This window comes from Thermobia domestica, unplaced genomic scaffold (assembly GCF_964235325.1).
Source record: "Thermobia domestica unplaced genomic scaffold, izTheDome1.hap1.1 HAP1_SCAFFOLD_158, whole genome shotgun sequence".
Classification (NCBI taxonomy): domain Eukaryota; kingdom Metazoa; phylum Arthropoda; class Insecta; order Zygentoma; family Lepismatidae; genus Thermobia; species Thermobia domestica.
This window is the reverse complement of record NW_027655901.1, coordinates 35,207-53,944: the sequence shown is the minus strand read 5'-3', so window position 1 is coordinate 53,944 and position 18,738 is coordinate 35,207. Positions and strand designations below refer to the sequence as shown.

The 18,738-nt window shown below is 37.9% G+C and overlaps 1 protein-coding gene across 1 annotated transcript in view; it reads right to left on the bottom strand.

Annotated features, from left to right (window-relative positions):
• Positions 1-2,112: 2,112 nt before the first annotated feature.
• Positions 2,113-18,738, bottom strand: part of LOC145676473 (uncharacterized) — a 38,884-nt gene continuing 22,258 nt past the window's right edge. Inside the window, exons 5-6 of the mRNA XM_081747277.1 lie at positions 6,554-6,596; positions 2,113-2,174 (exon numbers count right to left, since the gene is read on the bottom strand). Coding sequence (XP_081603403.1) covers positions 2,113-2,174; positions 6,554-6,596 — 105 coding nt within the window. The remainder of the gene's footprint in view (positions 2,175-6,553; positions 6,597-18,738) is intronic.

Below are 18,738 nucleotides of genomic sequence, written 5' to 3'. Positions count from 1 at the left end.
AGCGAGGCTATATGAGACGTGGACCTACTGATTAACGTGGAATCCGAACCACATGAGCTCCCACCGGGAATCGAACTATTGGTAAAGGTGATATTGATACCGGAAGTGGTAGAAATGAAACATTTCCAGTTTTAACGTTGCTAATTATAGAGTAAATAGATACTGACAAGTTGTGTCCCGCAATTGATTTTATGCGTCCCAAGAAAGAATACATTCCATCCATAACTTTCTATTAAAGCCGGAAGTGTTAGAAATCCCTACAACTTCCGGTTTCAGTATTGATCTACATCAGTGGTTTCCAATCGAGAGTGTGAGCTACGGTGGCTCAGTAGTAGAGGGTTCACCTTTGATGCATGGGATTCCTGGTTCGATCCCAGATCGCACAAAGTGAGCTTTGTGGTGGACAAACACCGTGTGTGTGGATTTTCTCGGAGGTTCTCCCGTTTGTTCCCACTTTCTTCATTACACCATTCCATTCATTTCTCATTATCACCGTCTTCTCTAACCTATCCAGCATAATTGTGGGACATAAAACTCAAAGATTTAATGTTCAAAGATTTCCAACCTGGGGTGCTTCCCAGGGCGGTCGTAAAGAGTGAATAAGAGGGTGTAAGAAGAAGTTTTTGGGACGAAAAATTCTTTCGGATCATATTTCAGTTCTAGAAATTTCGATTATTCAGCCATCTTCTTTGTCTCCGCCATTTTCCATCCATTTTTTAAATAAAATAGGCGTTTCCGTCTTTGATTCGTGGCCCATGGTAGCTCCGTGGTAAAGCTCTTACCTCTGGTGCGTGCAGTCCCTGGTTCGATCCAAGGGCAAGTAAGTTTGTGGTGGACAACATCGGGGAGTTTTTTCGCGGTACTCCCGTTTCCTCCTACATTCTCATTCCATCAATTATTTTATCATCCTTCACTTGTTTTAATTATCTGCTTCCCTTAATCTAAAGGGCATAATCGTGGGACGTTAAACTAAAAGATTTCGTTTTTATTTTTGTTTGTCTTTAATTGTGTTCCTCTCCTCTCCTCTATCATCGGTGTTTTCTATTCTCTATTCTGTCTTCCTCAGATTATTTTGTATCATTTCATTAACTGAAGCTTTCTCAAATAATGATTGTTCATCTTCAAATTTTCTGCACCGGAACTTATTGATACCCAGGAGCCATCATTTTCTTTTTTTTTTTTTTTACCTGGGGCGACAAAAATGTTGGGAGTTCTACTTCCAGAAGCTATGCATATCATAGTCTGAAATTCTAAAATATAAAATGTTGCATGAATAGAAAATAATAAAACTCTGTATACATTTTAAAAGTTTTTATTTTTTTATTTTTTTGACTTGAATCGAAGGTCCAGTCGCACCGTCTTTATTTCAATCCGTATGCATGAATAAGACAATTTCTAAAACAGTTTTTGTTTTCTTTTTTTTTAAATCAGCAGACCAGAAAAAAAGAACTCTACAAGTTTCAGTGATTTCAACAGAGTTTAACAATAACTTCTAATTAATGATTCCATTTAATTGATGGGGAAACTTAATTAAAGTAACGAACTTTATTTAAAAAAAAAAAGTGTATGGCGTATTAAGTACTACATATGTGATCTGTGACCTTTTACAAGAATAACAACACTTGAGATTTTGGTGGAAAAGCACCTGACATTGTTTGAAACATGTCGATAACGTCACAAAATTGCTGGAAAGTTAGGGGAGGGAGTGAGACAGAGAGAGAGAGAGAGAGAGAGAGAGAGATATGTATGGTTTTAGATAGAAGAAAACACCAATCCAATTAAAAATAATTTCTCTATCCACGAATAGAGAGAAAAGATTTTTTTTAAAAAATTTAAAGAGATTAATCCCACACACATCATATTGTAAATTTGATTGGTTCATAAATTTAAACTAAACTAAATGTGTATGGCCGTAACACTCGCTCTACTTTGTTCCCAGCATTCCACATAAACTTTTAGTTGTAGACCAATCCAATGACAAAGTTATTATCATCTGTAAACCACTAATTAAATTCAGTTTCTATGGAGACGCACATCTTCTCCCCCCCGCCCCTGATCCTTGTGTTTACCTGTTTCAACGAACCGTGACTCATCGTCCACCTCTCACCTCCCTCAAGCACCTGCATTGATTCTATTTTCTTTACCCTCTTGTTTACGCATCGAGAAGTTGTAAACTACAAAACAACAAACACGTATTTACAAACAACTTCAGTTACTCACAACGCATACACAAGGTAATTATTATAAAATCTGATAAACAGCGCTTTACCAAATCCCTTTGTCTAATATTTTTGTCTCTCTGGAAATTCTGTTTCAATAATTTCCAGATTTTCTTCCATTAAGTTCCATTCAACTGTTTTCTTCAGCTTTGCTTTGCATTCCTTTGTACATTTTCATAACAAACAGAGACAGATTAAAATTTCACTGCGATTGAAGGAGGTTTATCCAGTTTCACTATACTCCCGCTGTTGCTACAACTCTTCTGGTCCAACCTACTAGTTTGGGCTGACGTGAAAGCACAACGCAGTGTTGCAATTTAGCGCACAACTCTGAAGTTCCCCAATCAGTTACAGCTGCACGGCTTCTGCTTATCGGCGTGACGTGGCAACAGCCGATTCCTTTCAAGGATATGACGTCATCAGTAATCGCGTTGTGTTCTGCTTAAGATGGATCACCACCCGGAAGTCAGTACATATTTTAGCTCATTGCCTTAACTACTGCGCAATGAAACGTTACATATTATAAACATTGTACTATAACATAGAGTAATATTTCAGCTACAGCACAAGATACTGATTCATTTGGTTGTGTCTCTTAATATCGAAAAATGTAATAAATAAAAGAAAATATTTGATTCGTTTTACAATGAGCACACAAGATGGCACTTACTGTTAGATCTTACTAGAAGTGCTCCGTTTTATGAAATATTTATTTGTATGTTTAAAATATTTTAAAGTAACGATCTTATCACGAAATAGATATATTGTTTGACCGTTTTTTGTGTTTTGTTTCATATTTTACTTAAATATTAATTTACATTTAAGGAAATAGATTTTGAGACGAAATTTGCGCAGAACGCCATAATGCGTTGTTGCCAAATTTGTACGTTTACTGTAGTAGTCACAATAAGAAAATTCCTGGATTCTAGCGTTGCAGTTCGAGAAGTGTAATTGCGGTAAGGGTCGAAAATTAATTTCGCCAGTAAGTATCTAAGCAGAATTCCATGATTACTCCCTTTATTATCTGGCATCAGTAAACGCTCGACACTATCTGGCAACGCCACAATACTCAAGCACCGTTTAGCATGGCACTGGAAATACCTAGAGATCCACCTTAAGACGATAGTGCTACGTGATTGAAGGACGGTTAATGCAGCGACACAACTATAACGATGCAATGATAATGAGATTAGTTTATTTTCATCATAAAAAAAACTAATACTTAGAATGTGCCATGTTAAATTATAGACATCTCATTGAGATGAGTTTAAAGGAGGGCTACTCACCAATAGATGGCACCACGTTTTCCCGATCTTTCCAATTTATTTTGGTAGGCAGCTACAATATTTAAAATAGTTCAATCGAAAACAAAAAGATGGATTCCGAAATCTTCCACAAAAAGCAAATTGAATTCATATCAGATAATAATCCGTGAAGTTTTAATTTTATTTTGTTTCTTTCATTGTTGAGAGCTCAACAATGAATAAAACAAAATTTAAAATTGTATGAACTACCCTCTGAACACACGATGTCCCGTGAGGAAGTGACAATACTTTATCGTTGATTCTAAGCAAAAAAGTCCACATCAGCATCGTTCTTATTCTCAACGGTTTGAAAGCTACAAGTTGTAAACCATTTTTGACATTATTTTTTATTGCTCACCCTGTACTAATTTCACTGAAGTAAAACATAGTGCATTTGAAAGGTATCGAATGGCATTTCCAACGGTATGCAACATACGTCAGCGGTGTCTTTAGAAAGGGAATTATTGAGGAAAATTAGGGGAAAGCTAAGGTTTTGACATTATTTAAGGAAATTGGATGGCAACATCGATTCCCCAAGTTCCCTACAACTATGTATATGTATGTATATGTATGTTCCAGCATAAGTTTGGAACACGGAGCAATTTCAAATAAACTTGGTATAGTATGACTTACAAACTGGAAAGAACACTGTGGGAATCATTCCAAGAGGTGGGTATTAGATGTGGATGGAATAATAAACCAAAACGCTTTAGTGTTTGAAATGAAATGAAATCTTTGAGTTTTACGTCCCACGGTTATGCCGGTTAGGCTAAAGGAGACGGTGATGATGAGAAATGAATGAAAATGGTGGAATGAAGAAAGTGGGAGGAAACGGGAGAACCCCGAGAAAACCCACGCACACGGTGTTTGTCCACCACAAAGTTCACTTGGCGCGAGCAGGGTTTGAACCCGAGACCCCAAGCACCAGAGGTGAACGCTCTACCACTGAGCCACCCATAACGCTTTAGTGTATAATCCATAGGTTTCGGAGACGCTGAAAGGAATAGTGACATTACCAATGCTTTTCAATGAAAAAATAAAATGAAATCTTTCAGTTTAACGTTTCACACTTACTCCCTTTAGGCTAATGGAGACGAATGATTAAGGCAAGTGAATGATAATGGGAAAATTGGTGGAATAAGAAAGTGGGAGGAAACGTTAGTACTCCGAAAAACTCACGGACACGATGTTGTCCACCACAAACTTACTTGGTCGAGGATTGAACCAGAAACCGCACGCACCAGAGGTAAGCATCTCTAACACTGAGCCATCGTGCTCCCCTTCCCCCCGTTTAAATCCAAATTCAGCCGTAATGGCATGGAGGGTGTAAAAGAGGTGAGAAATACAATGTCCAAAATGATTGAACTTAGTGCGGAATTCATAGTTCTCGGAGTCGAAAAACGACCTTTGAAACATTGCATTTTACCTTTTATTTGCATCGAATCCCGCTTAGGACAAGAATATTATATTTTGAGTTCTTGCTATTTACTTCATGACCATCAGTCATTTCTCATTATCTTCTAATCAGGACGCATAACTTAAAAATACAATATATTAAAAGAGAAATTCTATCAGCGATTTGTAGTGGGAACAAAGGCACTTTCAAAATGTAACTTAGCACTTCTCACCTCATTTTTATGCTACAGAAATAGTCCTCAAATATTATTTTTCTCTCCGAAAATTTCGAATATAAAACTAAAACTTGTATTTTAACTCATTTTTGGCCTACTCTTTGCACCTAATGCTAAATTTGGGTTTGAAACACCAAAAGAAAATTTTGAGGATGTCAAGATTAGTAGCTAAATATCGTTTCTCGTCGCTGATAGTATATTACCATTACCATAATTTTCAATTTCTTCTTCCGCTTCACTTCTTTCAACTGTATTTTTCTACTAGTGTTTAATTCACTTTCCAAATCATTTAGTGGTAACTTGGTAATGGCTTTTTCGGCACTGAAATCGTATTTATCGAAATCAATTACAGACCAAAAGATCTGTTGTCGCATCGCACTCCATTTTTCTTACTGCCTCGTAAAAATAAACGTGAAAGAAATGTGTTAAGTTTCCTTCCAAACGGGAGAAAAAGAGCGCCAACGTTACGACTACATTGTAGACACTCTTGCCAGCTCTTAAGGAAATAAAGAACTGTGTGGAGAATAAAAAAAATAGTTCGAAACAAAACAATGACGTGCAATGATGATAAATTCTAGTGTCGGGAGCGACAGGAAACTGCAGTGGACAGGGGAACAGAGTCGGCTCATAGCCGACATAACAGAGTTAAGTTGATTTTGAGTTTAACGTCCCTTTCAGCAGCGAGGCTATATGAGACGTGAACCTACTGATTAACGTGGAATCCGATCCACATGAGCTCCCGCCGGGAATCGAACCCGGGTCTCACGCCAAAAGCGCGTATGCTAACTGCTTAGCCACGGAGGAGCTCACCGACATAATAGAATATAAGACGTGCCGATAGGTAGAAATAAAAATTAAAGAAAAATATAAAAACACAAAAGTTTAATATAACTCTTACAACTTCAGCAGAGATTGCCGAAGCAACAGGATTTTAAAAACAATCTGGCAGAGTGCCTGCGTAATGTTCGTGTTTAGATTCGATAGCGTCTCTGACAATAGTATATCTTGCTGAAAGTTCGATAGTATCTCTGTCGAACAGTAACTTCACCTACAATGTTATACAACCAACAATTCACGTTAGTACTGCAGGTTGCATACTTGTAAAGAATGAAATGTTTATTTAAAAAGTATTTCTTCATACATTGGGGAAAGCAGGGGCGTAAATAAGGTGCCGGAGACCCCGCATTGCATTGCAAATAAAAATCAGAGGGTTCCCAAATCGTGAAGTGGAACGTAGAGAAGGGGACTCACTCCACGCTGTCTTACGCCACTAGGGGAAAGCGACTTCGTGCTCACCATTATAATGCATATGCGATAGAGATAAAAAAAATTGCATACTTTTGCAAAAATTGTCAGATCAATTACATGCTTAAAATAAGTTAAATGAACTATTGCTTACCTGCTAGATGTCGTTCCGAATGTGATCTTGGCTTAACAAAAACCTGTAAAAGTCAAAGAAAAATAAACGAATTTAAGTAAAATATTTATTCAAGTTTTCACATCTTTTAACTGTGATCAAGATAAAACATCCAACATAGTAAACTTATTTTTATTTTTTTTTAAAAAAAAGAAATCATTTGTTTACCACCGTAGCATTTACTTATTATAATTTTCACGGTTCATGATCATGGAAACCACATTCAGTATCATAGTGCGAGGGCCCGGCTTCCATTCTTAGTAGAAGCTCATTGCAAGTCCATGTCTCATATAGTTTGAAACTCTTCTCCGTATTTTTTTTTATCCCTTTTGCACTACTCATAGATCAACATTGAAACCGGAAGTTGTAGAGATTTCTATCACTTCCGGTTTCAGTAGAGAGTTAAGCAGAGTTATGAAATATGTTCTTGGGACCCTTAATCGATTGCAGGAACCGGTACTCGCTATCTATTAACGTTTTTGCTCTACAGTAAACAACGTTAAAACCGGAAATGGTTGAATTCTACCACTTCCGGTTTAAATAACACTTCCATTAACATATCCGATCCCTAACTTTGAACCTCTATACTCTGGTCAAAATTTATGGTAACCAATCAAGTAGGATTTACGCGAACAAATAGCATAAACATATTGCAATATTTTATGTACGAAGCAGGCACGTAGCCAAGGGGTGGGTCCGGGGGGTCCGAACCCCCCCCCTTCCAGACCAGAAATAAAAAGAATTAAGGAAGGATGAAACAAAAAGAAACAAGAAATAGGAAGAATCAGTGTTAAAAATAAAAAAAAAAGCTAAAAATAAAAATAATTTTTCATCATCACTTCTCAGCAGTATCAAACATGTTATTTCGGAAACAGTTTTCCACTGATCCTTTTACTTGTCATTTGGAACAGACAGTAGTTGGCGGAATAATGAAAACAAAACAAAACAAAACAAAACAAAAAAAAATATGTAGAAAGCAAGTCCTGTTAACATTTAATTCAACAAAGAAAGAAACGCAGATATTGTAAAATATTTTACAAAACATTATTGAATATGTAGTTTTTATAATAGTTCAGGTCATAATGAAAGGAAAATTGTTGTATTTGGATGAACAGAAGGAACGTAGATGTTATAAAATCTTTTTTTAAATCTCTCTTTTTTTTGGGGGGGGGGCGCGGTGGCTCAGTGGTAGAGAGTTCACCTCCGGTGCTTTTCCCTGGTTCTATACTAGCTCGCGCCGTGTGGACTTTGTGGTGGACAAACACCGTGCTGGTGGGTTTTCTCGGGGTTTTTCCGTTTCCTCCCACTTTCTTTATTCCACCTTTTCACTCATCTGTCATCATCACCGTCTTCTTTAGCCTAACCGGCATAAACGTGGGACGTAAAACTTGAAGATTTCATTTCATTTTCATTTCAAATCTTTTTTTTAAATATTCTTTTATTCGAGATTTCTTCATAGTTTGTTACTAAAATACTTACTAACATGTCCTAATTTTAAAGTCTTAACAAGCTAATATATATTGCTAGTAAAATAGTTTAAATTGATCAAGCCCCTGGTGTGATAACAAAAATATTTCATGTCAAACTCCCCCCCCCTCATTACGAAATCCTGACTAAACGAATCAATATATGTTACCAGTAAAATAGTATAGAATAATCGAACTCTGGTGTGATAACCACAGTTCTTCATATCTCGGACCCCCCCCCCCTATTACGAAATCCTGGCTACGTGCCTGTACGAAGAGTCAATAATGGGCCGAGAATCTAGTCCTTCACCTATTTATTTGTAAAATACAAAAACAGTCTTTGTGTTTTACAAAGTTAATATATCAGAATCTTCCTTATGACCAAGGGTGAGAGAAGTAACGTTTCATATGGGAACCCCTTCGCTCATGGCAGCTACCGGGGTGTCTTGTAACGACTGCAGGTTATGTTTCTAGGAAACCTCCTCGGGTCATGACAGCCTCGTGAGGTATGGTTTATGTTGACGAATCCCCTTCGCTTCAAAGCAGCCTCTAGGGATGTTAGGATAAGTAGAGCCCCTTAGTCCATGCGACCTCCAGAGCTGTTGTGGGTAGGCGATCAACTGATGCCTCCTTCCTCTGTGGTTCCTCTTTTATAGGCCCTCTTCAAGTGGCTCGTCCTCTTTCGGTTCCCATCGTGTTGATCTTCGTATCTTCCTGTTTAGTGTATCGTCTGCTTGTTTGTAAACGTTAGCACGTGTCATCCATAAACATGTGCTCATATTATGATGTGGGGGATCCTTACAATATAAAGAAGTTTTGGGAAACCAAACATTTTAAACAGTTTACCATGTTCTTTTGCTTCACCCAGTATTTACTGACCCAGGGGCGGATCCAGGACGGACTTCTGGGGGGCGGTGGGTTGTAATACTGCTACTTAGAGTTACTTTTAAGAGCTCCAAACTCTGGGATGGGTTTTATTTATATATAAAATAAGAAAGTTTCCTCTTCTGGGGGACAATCGCCCCGATGGCCTCCCCTGGATCCGCCACTGTACTGACCTAGCTAAATATATATACAAACAAGAAAAAGATCTTTGTGTACGTTTTATTGAAACGTAATATTAACAAAATGTTACAATAGCTTTCTCCAAAAAAAGAAAAAAGAAAAAAGTGATACTCGCAATCTTGTAACGCGCAAATGAAACCTTTTTACGAGGTGTTTATGTGCGGTCGTTTCTGGAGAAAATATCTGATTGTTTCTTCCTCACACAGCATCTAAAGATGGCAAACATCAAATGAGTGTGGTTTGCAGACGCTTTCAACGAAATACAATTTCATTGAGAACAGACGAATCATCTCAGCAATCATACGTAATGAAGTTTATTCAGATGAAATGACGGTCGTTGGTTGGTCGTACATTTTATATTTTCCAGAATCAATTTTTTTTTCTAAAAAAAAAGTGTTATATGCAATGAATGAAAGTTTATACATTTTTTTTCAAAGACAGATGAACACTTCTGTCGAATTATAAAAAAATGACACCTGACCTAGTTGCAAGCAATCAAAGAAAGAATTTGAAGCTACTGGGTAATAAAGATGAACAGATAAAAATGTTCTGCAAATCAGGATTGTTAGATAATAATAAATTAAGAGTCCTTCAACATTCTGCAGAAAAGCTACTGTATCTTTAATTTATTACTTAAAGTAAATATGCACATACCATGGAAGAGCTATAAGGGGCTTGGGGGCCAGGAACCCTTCATTGAATTCCATCCCCTCAGTTGCCCATTATCAGCAGCAGTGTTGGGAAGTAACGTAACGCAAGTAACGCGTTACTTGTAACGCGTTACTTTTTAAGTAACGTTTCCTAGTAACGCGTTACATTTTTTCCAAAGTAACTGTAACGGTAACGCGTTACAAATTTTTAAGTAACGTACCTAGTTTGCGTTACTTTTCTCCCGTTACATTTCGGATGAGTAACTACAATATATGTATATATTTTTTCGGAAACAAATGTTTCTTTCCTGTAAGTGAATCTCTCAGAATAAAACAATCGAGCATGAACTACGTATGTCAGTGACCGACAGTCACAGACACACAGAGAAACAGATAAGTTGGTAGTGTCACTTGCTGTTTTTTGAAGATGAGGACAGCCTTAGGGAAATTACGTGTACTGATTGCAAGCACCTGGAAGATTTTATCGTAGATTTTGACAGCTCCAAATCAATACATTCAGTGAATGAACTAGGAGTGCAATGATACCGGTAGTCTATTTTACTTTGATTGATGTTGTTTTTATAAAGATGGAGAACGAAAATATTTTACTGTTCGAACATTTGAAAGAATACTTTTTTTCTTAAGAGCTGAGGATGATGGGGGACAGAATTTAAAAGTAAAGTGTCTGAAGTGCCCCGGTGGAAAATATTTATCAACAACTAGGGTGACATAATTAACGATTTACAGTAAGGTGTTAATATGAATAAACTGTGTTCTGATGAGCAGGCCTACTTTATTACTAGAAAATAGTTTGCTGATGGTATGTAATATTGGAGTTCTTTCAGATCAGTTTGCTTATCCTAGAGTCCCGTCGATTTTAGAGTAGTGTAATGTTTCTCTATATTCTTTATTTTTAATTTTACATAACAACATTGTTATTATTATATAATTAGTTTAACAGAATAATAATAAGCAACCATTTTTTCTAACGTATACGGATGAGCACGAGTCAAGCTAAAACTCGACTCGACTCGAATGTAAGTCGAGTTTTGAGTCAAGTCAAGGGTAATATCCTCGAGTTCCAGTTTTTCGCGTCAAGTTTCGAGTCCAGTCGAGTTTGATAAATGACTCGTTCGTTTTACGTCGTCTTGAAATCATGACCTGATTACACTGGAAAACGAAAGCAATGAGAAATGTAAGCTAAACAGTAATATGGAATACTTTTAGTGTTGCTCACGAGAGGGAATACGGCTCGCATCTCGTCTCGTCTCGATAGCAAGACCACAAGAGTTTTTTTTATAACAATCTCAGCTCGGCTCGGCTCAACTGAGATGACTCGAGCCGGCTCACTTGCGGTGAACCATCGGCTCGAACTGGCTTGGTAGGGATGAGCCATTTGCTCGGTTCGGCTCAACTGAGCTGAGGGCTCTAGCCGAATCGGTTGGGTGAGCTGTTGGCTAGGCTCACTTCTCGGTTCGGGTCGATAGTGAATGAGCTCTGAGCCGAGCTGCTCGAGTCGTTGACAATTCTAAACCCGGGCCAAGCAGTTTTGAAGATATTTGGCCAGTGCCCTCTAACTTTTAACAATGTTTGGCTCGAGCCCGAATTCTCAACCTAGACCCTCAACCCAAATTCAGAAGTCCTTGACTCCTAGACTTTACGACTACCGAGGTTGGCAATCAACTATTTTTTTAGTATTCAAACACAAACCGCCTATCTTTCTTTTTATATACAGTGTTGTTATAATAATAATAATAATAATAATAATAATAATAATAATAATAATAATAATAATAATAATAATAATAATAATAATAATAATAATAATAATAATAATAATAATAATAATAATAATCACGGTAGTAATAGTAGTACGGAAAATTGAAGTCATAATTTTTTTACATTTTTAAAGTTTCGGACCTAAAAGTAACGCGTTAGTAACGCGTTACTTTCGAAGTAAAGTAACAGTTACTTTTGGGGGGCAAGTAACGCGTTACTAACGCGTTACATTTTAAGAGAAAGTAAAGTAACTTGTAACGTGTTACATTTTTACAAGTAACTTACCCAACACTGATCAGCAGTTGCCACGTTGCTATCAATTAAAATATTGAAAATGAAATCAATGAAATCTTTGAAGTTTTGCGTCCCACGTTTATGCCACATTCACAAAAGCTTTTCATTGACTTCTGTTCTTAGCCAACTCGATCCAGTTTCTACTTTATATTCCTATTCCTGTGAGATCCATCCTAATATTGTCCTCCCATCTGCATCTAGGTTTCCTTAGAGGTCACTTTCCGATTTGAATTCCAGTTAAAACTTTGAAAGCGTTCCTACTTTCTTCCATTTTGGCTACATAACCTTCCCACCTGAGCCTACTTGACTTGATGACCCTAACAATGTTTGGTAAACAATATAAATTTTACAGTTCCTCTTTATTAAGTTCCCGGTACTCCCCATTTCCGTATCTTTTGAATGTGAATATTCACCTCAGAACTTTATTCTTAGATACCTTCAGTGTTCTTCCTTCAAACTAAGAAACCATAATTATCGTTTAATATACAGTCACTATGCAAAACTGATAGGAAAGCAAGTCACTGATTCGCGGTTGGTTACCACGTTTTTTCTTTGCCCCCTGTAGGGCTTCGTGACGTTTGCATTGCAGTTGTATGTGAAACGTGGGAAGTGGCTGTGTGAGTGATTCATGTCAAAGGCAACGTCATCGTAAGTTGACGGCATTCGAACGAGGCATGGTGGTGGATGCCTGACAGCCGATTTCAGAGGTTGTGCGGGACTTCGACTTCCCACATGCAACTCTGTTCAGGGTGTACCGAAATTGGGCGGATGAAGGCCACAATAGACATCATGCCGGGCGTCCTGCCGCCCTCAATGGCGAGACCGGCGACAACTGGGACGAATGGTCAACAAAGAGCAGCAGTGTAACAAATCAGGGTCCAATTCAACGCTCGCCATGCTAGAAACGTCTCTCAATGCACAATCCGTCCTAATCTGCATGCTCTCGGGTATGGGAGTCTGCACGCCCTACACATTTGGCACTGCTAATCCCGCGTCACCGAACACTCCGGCGTGTGTTTGCCACCAATCATCACGGACGGACACTGCAACAGTTGCATAACGTCATATTGGCCGGCAAGTTACAGTATCAACTGCACCTATGAGAGGTAGTGTGTGTGGTGCAGATCGCATCAAGTGATGGATCCTCCATGCTAGTAGGGCGTGGCCCAGGGTGGTGAGGTATCAGTCATGGTATGGGACGCGTTTTCCTGGTATGGAATGCCCCCTCCTGGTTGTTCTGGAAGACACGTTGGCTGCTCTGCGGTATAATCAGCTGCTTGGAGACCATCTCCACCCGTTTGTGGCTTTTCAACATCTTGACAACATTGCAGTCTTTCAACAGGACAATACGCCGCCACGTCGCTCCAATAAATCGTTGGAAGAGCAAGCAGAGAGGTCCAACGACAACTGGCCACCCTGAGGCCCTGATAGGAATCCCATAGAGTGTACCGTTGAACTCAAGCTTCTTGAATCGGATCCTCGACCCACGAACAGGCCGCAACTGACTGCCGCTCTACAGATTGTGTGGTGTCAGTGACCACCGGAAGTATGAAAGAGACTTGCAGACTTACTCTTCACGCCTTATAGCTGCACTCTGTAGATATTAGGAGGGTATCTTATGAGTTTTGGTAAGTCAGTGTATTGTAACTAAGCTTCACAGTATTCGATAAAATTCGCAAAGATAACGATTTTCGTCTGAATAACAACTCAAATTTCCTGCTTTTGAGTCGATATTTATTTCTTCGTGGATATGAGATCCAATGCACTAATGTAGGTAGTTATATTTTATTTTTCTTGAACAAACTTTAAACTACCGTTTTAATTAATTAATGTCGCTTTCGCTCGTCGAAACAATGAGGCGCTGATAGTAAAATTTTAAAATTAGTTCTCTATTCCACTTCCTCCTTTCAATAACCAAGTCGGAACCTTTTCTTTGTTTTCTTTTCCATTTTTCGGGTATTCACGCTGATTCAGTAGAAAAGCACACACTTTTGATGTGTAGGGTCCCTGGTTCGATCAATCCCATTTCCCACGACGTAGCTTTGAGGTGGACAAACAACTTGTGCGTCGGTTTTGTCGGGTTTCTCCACTTCATTCATTATCATCATCATCATCTTCTTTATCCTACACGTCACAATCATGAGACGTTACAGATTTCATTTTCTTCTTCCTCTTTTCTTTGTAGGGGCACGGTGGCTCAGTGGCAAAGCGCTTATCTCTGGTGCGTGGGGTTTCTGGTTCGATCCCCGGCCAGTAAGTTTCTAATGGACAACATCTCGGGGTACCCCAATTTCCTCCCACTCTCTAATTCCTCAATTCTTCCATCATGATTCATTTACCTTAATCAATGTCTCCCTTAGCCTAAAGAGCATAATCGTCGAACGTTACACCGCAAGATTTTTCTTCTTTCTTTAAGTAACAAAATAAGCTGTAAGACTTTAATTTTTCTTCTTTCTTTGTGTAACAAAATAAGCCGTAAAAATTTAATTTTCCTTCTTTCTTTGTGTAACAAAATAAGCTGTAAGAATTTAATTCTCCTTCTTTCTTTGTATAACAAAATAAGCTGTAAGAATTTATTTTTCTTCTTTCTTTGTATAACAAAATAAGCTCTAAGAATTTAATTTTTCTTCTTTCTTTGTATAACAAAATAAGCTGTAAGAATTTAATTTTTCTTCTTTCTTTGTATAACAAAATAAGCTGTAAGAATTTAATTTTTCTTCTTTCTTTGTATAACAAAATAAGCTGTAAGAATTTAATTTTTCTTCTTTCTTTGTATAACAAAATAAGCTGTAAGAATTTAATTTTTCTTCTTTCTTTGTATAACAAAATAAGCTGTAAGAATTTAATTTTTCTTCTATCTTTGTATAACAAAATAAGCTGTAAGAATTTAATTTTTCTTCTTTCTTTGTGTAACAAAATAAGCTGTAAGAATTTAATTTTTCTTCTATCTTTGTATAACAAAATAAGCTGTAAGAATTTAATTTTTCTTCTTTCTTTGTGTAACAAAATAAGCTGTAAGAATTTAATTTTTCTTCTTTCTTTGTGTAACAAAATAAGCTGTAAGAATTTAATTTTTCTTCTTTCTTTGTGTAACAAAATAAGCTGTAAGAATTTAATTTTTCTTCTTTCTTTGTGTAACAAAATAAGCTGTAAGAATTTAATTTTTCTTCTTTCTTTGTGTAACAAAATAAGCTGTAAGAATTTAATTTTTCTTCTTTCTTTGTGTAACAAAATAAGCTGTAAGAATTTGTTAATGTTTTGAGCATGTCTAAACGTGTAACTGAAATCTCTTGAGGGGGGGATTAAAAGGGTTGACAACGGAGGTGCTAAAGTCCCTCCGCCTGACCACCTACTAGCTACGAGCCTAATCTAACTTGTTTATTCTATTGCACAAAAGACGATTACCATCCGTTTAATAATTTTATGTTCCATGCTGACAGTCCCATCTGGTGCTATCGAATAGAATTTTGCTCATCTGCAGGAACGTCACATTTAATTAGAGGGGAAGACGCGGCAGTCTTTTCAGGTAATTGGTTGTGATTCCTTCTAAAGCCTTCTCTCATCCGGTCGTTGATGTAATCACTCGTCCAGCGCAACGTTCAGTTTCCGAAACACTAATTGGTCCTGATTGCAGCAGCCAAACTAACACGATTTCTCCATGAAAAAAAAAGAGAGAGAAAAAAGACTCTAATTTTCGACAACGATTCCTTTGAGTTTTGGCATTGACTTGTTTCTAAAAGCGCGAAAATGAGAATGGAATGTGCGTATGTTGTTGAGCGGATTTCTTAAAAATAAAATTAAATATTTCAGTTTAAAGCCTCACAATTATGCCCTTTAGACTAAGGAAGACGATGTTTAAGGTAAATGAATAACGGTGGAAGAATTGGTGGAATAAGAAAGTGGGAGGAAACGGGAGTATGCCGAGAAAACTCACGAACACGATGTTCCCCAATACAAACTTATTTGGTCGGGATCGAACCATGGACCCCACACACCTGAGGTGAGTTCTCTACCATCAGCCATCGTGCCTCTGTGAAGTTTTTAAAGACTAAATCTTACATGATATGGGTATACGCATGCACAGGGTACCAGGGCTGCGGTGACTCAGTGAAAAAGCGTTCATCTCTTGTGCATGGGGTCCTTGGTTCAATCCTAGCTCGCGCACTTTGTGGTGGATAAACGCTGTGTACATGGATTCATCCCGTTTCATCCCAGTTTCCTCATTTCATTCATTTCTCATCATCACCATCTCCTTTAGCCTAGCCGGCATAACTGTGGGACGTAAAACAAATATTTCATTTCATTTCATGCATAGGGTCCCAAACATCCAGGTTTAGCCAGATTAGTCCCAAATTCACATAATGTCACACTAGAAATCGTACTACGTCCAAATATTTCGGTTTTTCTCCATAACAGAAGTTAATATTGTTCATTCGACATTTTAAAAAATCCTGCTTTAATTAGTCATCGGCACCCAACTAACAGGAATAACCATCTTTCTGTCACTCACTTTTGGTGAGTGTTGTATTATTATTGTTCAAATTCTCATATTAAAAAAAAAAGTATAATTATGAGTATGCAATACGGTGCTTAAATTTTCATTGGGTGTTCCTTTTTTTAGTCTGAAAATCCAGGACCCTTACGCATGCGCATACTTCAGAATTAGGGAAAGGGGACAAAACCCTTATCTCAAATATAAAGCTGAATGTTTGTACATTTGTTTCTTTGAATTCGTCCCCTATGGTGATCTACACTGTCCATTTGAAATTAATTTTGGAAGATGTATAGTTTGTACCTACTCGAGTATTATTTTAAATTATGCAACTTTAATTTAAGTGTGTCATCTACGGGACGGAACGAAGTTTGAGTTTTACGTCACACGGTTATGCAGGTTAGGCTAAAGGAGACAGTGATGATGAGTAATGAATGAAATGCTGGAATGAAGAAAGTGAGAGCAAACGGGAGAACCCTGAGAAAACCCACGCACACGGTGTTTGTCCACTTCAAAGTTCACTTGGCGCGAGCTGGGATCGAACCCGGGACTCCAAGCACCAGAGGTGAACGCTCTACCACTGAGCCACTGAGCCAGCCAAGTAAATTTGTGGTGGACAACATCGTGTTCGTGGGTTTTCTCAGAGTACTCCCATTTCCTCGCACATTTTCATTCTACCAATTCTTGCATCATCATTCACTTGCTTTAATCATCGTCTTCCTTAGTCTAAAGAGCATAATCGTGGGACGTTAAAGTAAAAGATTTCAGTTTCTTTTGTCTTCGTTAATTTTGTCGATGAATTTGGAACTCAAAATGCTATAGATTGATAATTATGGTTATTTAATATATGGTTGCGAAACATGATCGCTTACTTTGAGGGAAGAACGATATGTGAAAGTATTTGAGACTAAAATCCTGAGGCGAATATTCGTACCCAAGAGCGACGGGAATGTGGAATCTTCATAACGAGGAATTTCATAATTTATACCGTTTACCAAACATTGTTAGGATCATCGAGTCTAGGAGGCTCAGGTCGGCGGGTTATGTAACCAGAATGGAAGAAAGTACGAATGCTTTCAAAGTTTTAGCTGGAAATCCAATCAGAAAACGACCATTAGGAAGACTTAGGTACATATGGACAAGGACGCCGATCCTAGGGAAGCAAAGTGGCCCCGGGCCCCCCAAAGCTCATGTGGGCCCCCTCGCATTGTATTTATGAATATATAATATTTGGTATAATTTGAATGCAATTTGTGTTTAAATCCCTATATATGCCTTCTGCATCTGGTAGTCCCCCCCCCCAAAAAAAAAAATTTACAGAGAAATCGGCGCCCTTGCATATGGGAGGACAATATTAAGGTGCATCTGGCAGAAATAGGAATACAAAGTACAAACTGGATCCAGTTGGTTAAGGACAGAAGCCAATGGAAAGCTTATACAAATGAGGCATCGAAACTCAGGGTTCTATTAGTGTAGACCATATGGTTCTACTAAACTATTTTATTAAGTCTATGGTACTATAGACCACAGAGTTATTAGTTTAGTAGAATAACCAAACACTAGATGGGAGATTTCCTTTGTCTTTCCCACTCCGTAGGTGATCGTATCTTAGGGAGCTACAACATTTCCCTCCTTCTTTCTGAATTTTTGTGAATATATAGTAACAACGAAGAATTACCATTTTCAGAAGTAGGTCACTTGATAATTCCGAAACTTTATTATATAACTTTGTACTCCCTTTTAAGACGATTGATATAGTACGGAAATATGAGTCATAATTTCATCCCACAATTTCCAATTTAGCTAGGTGATGATCAATGCTGTTTATGAATTCTCTTTTATTTACTTTTGATTTTGTGTACGTTAGGTGAGCCATTAGTAAAATAAAGCCAAATCACTTGGAGTTGCTCCAACGCCATCTGTTACCGACCCATCGAAGCAAGTTCAGTTTAGCGACGGACGCGTGGTCAATGAGCTGCGTCGCTCTGTCTCTAACAGGCTTTTAAGGAGCTTTTTAGACCTAACGGCAGTCACGTCCTTTATTCACGTGATTCCCCAGTTCGCCTCACGACGCTGGGTTTACGTCGAAAATTGCGTAGCACCGGTCGCGGACGTGAGTCCAACGCTGTAACCACTAGACCACACTGTTCCCATCTATCCATAGCACATGAAAGTGAATAGTGACTATGCTTTGCTATTGTTAGGAAATGAAACAACAATGCACAACAATCTGCTAGTTATCAGTGTATTTTGGTACATATGGAGTACGTAAATATACAGAAATTTATTCCAAGAAAATAAAAATTATTCATTATTATCGGCAACGATCGAGATAACTTTTATGGACCAAAAGTTAATATTTTTTGATTTTGTCGAAGACTACGCATGATAACCTAGCTTTAAGAGTCTTCTTCCCGGCGA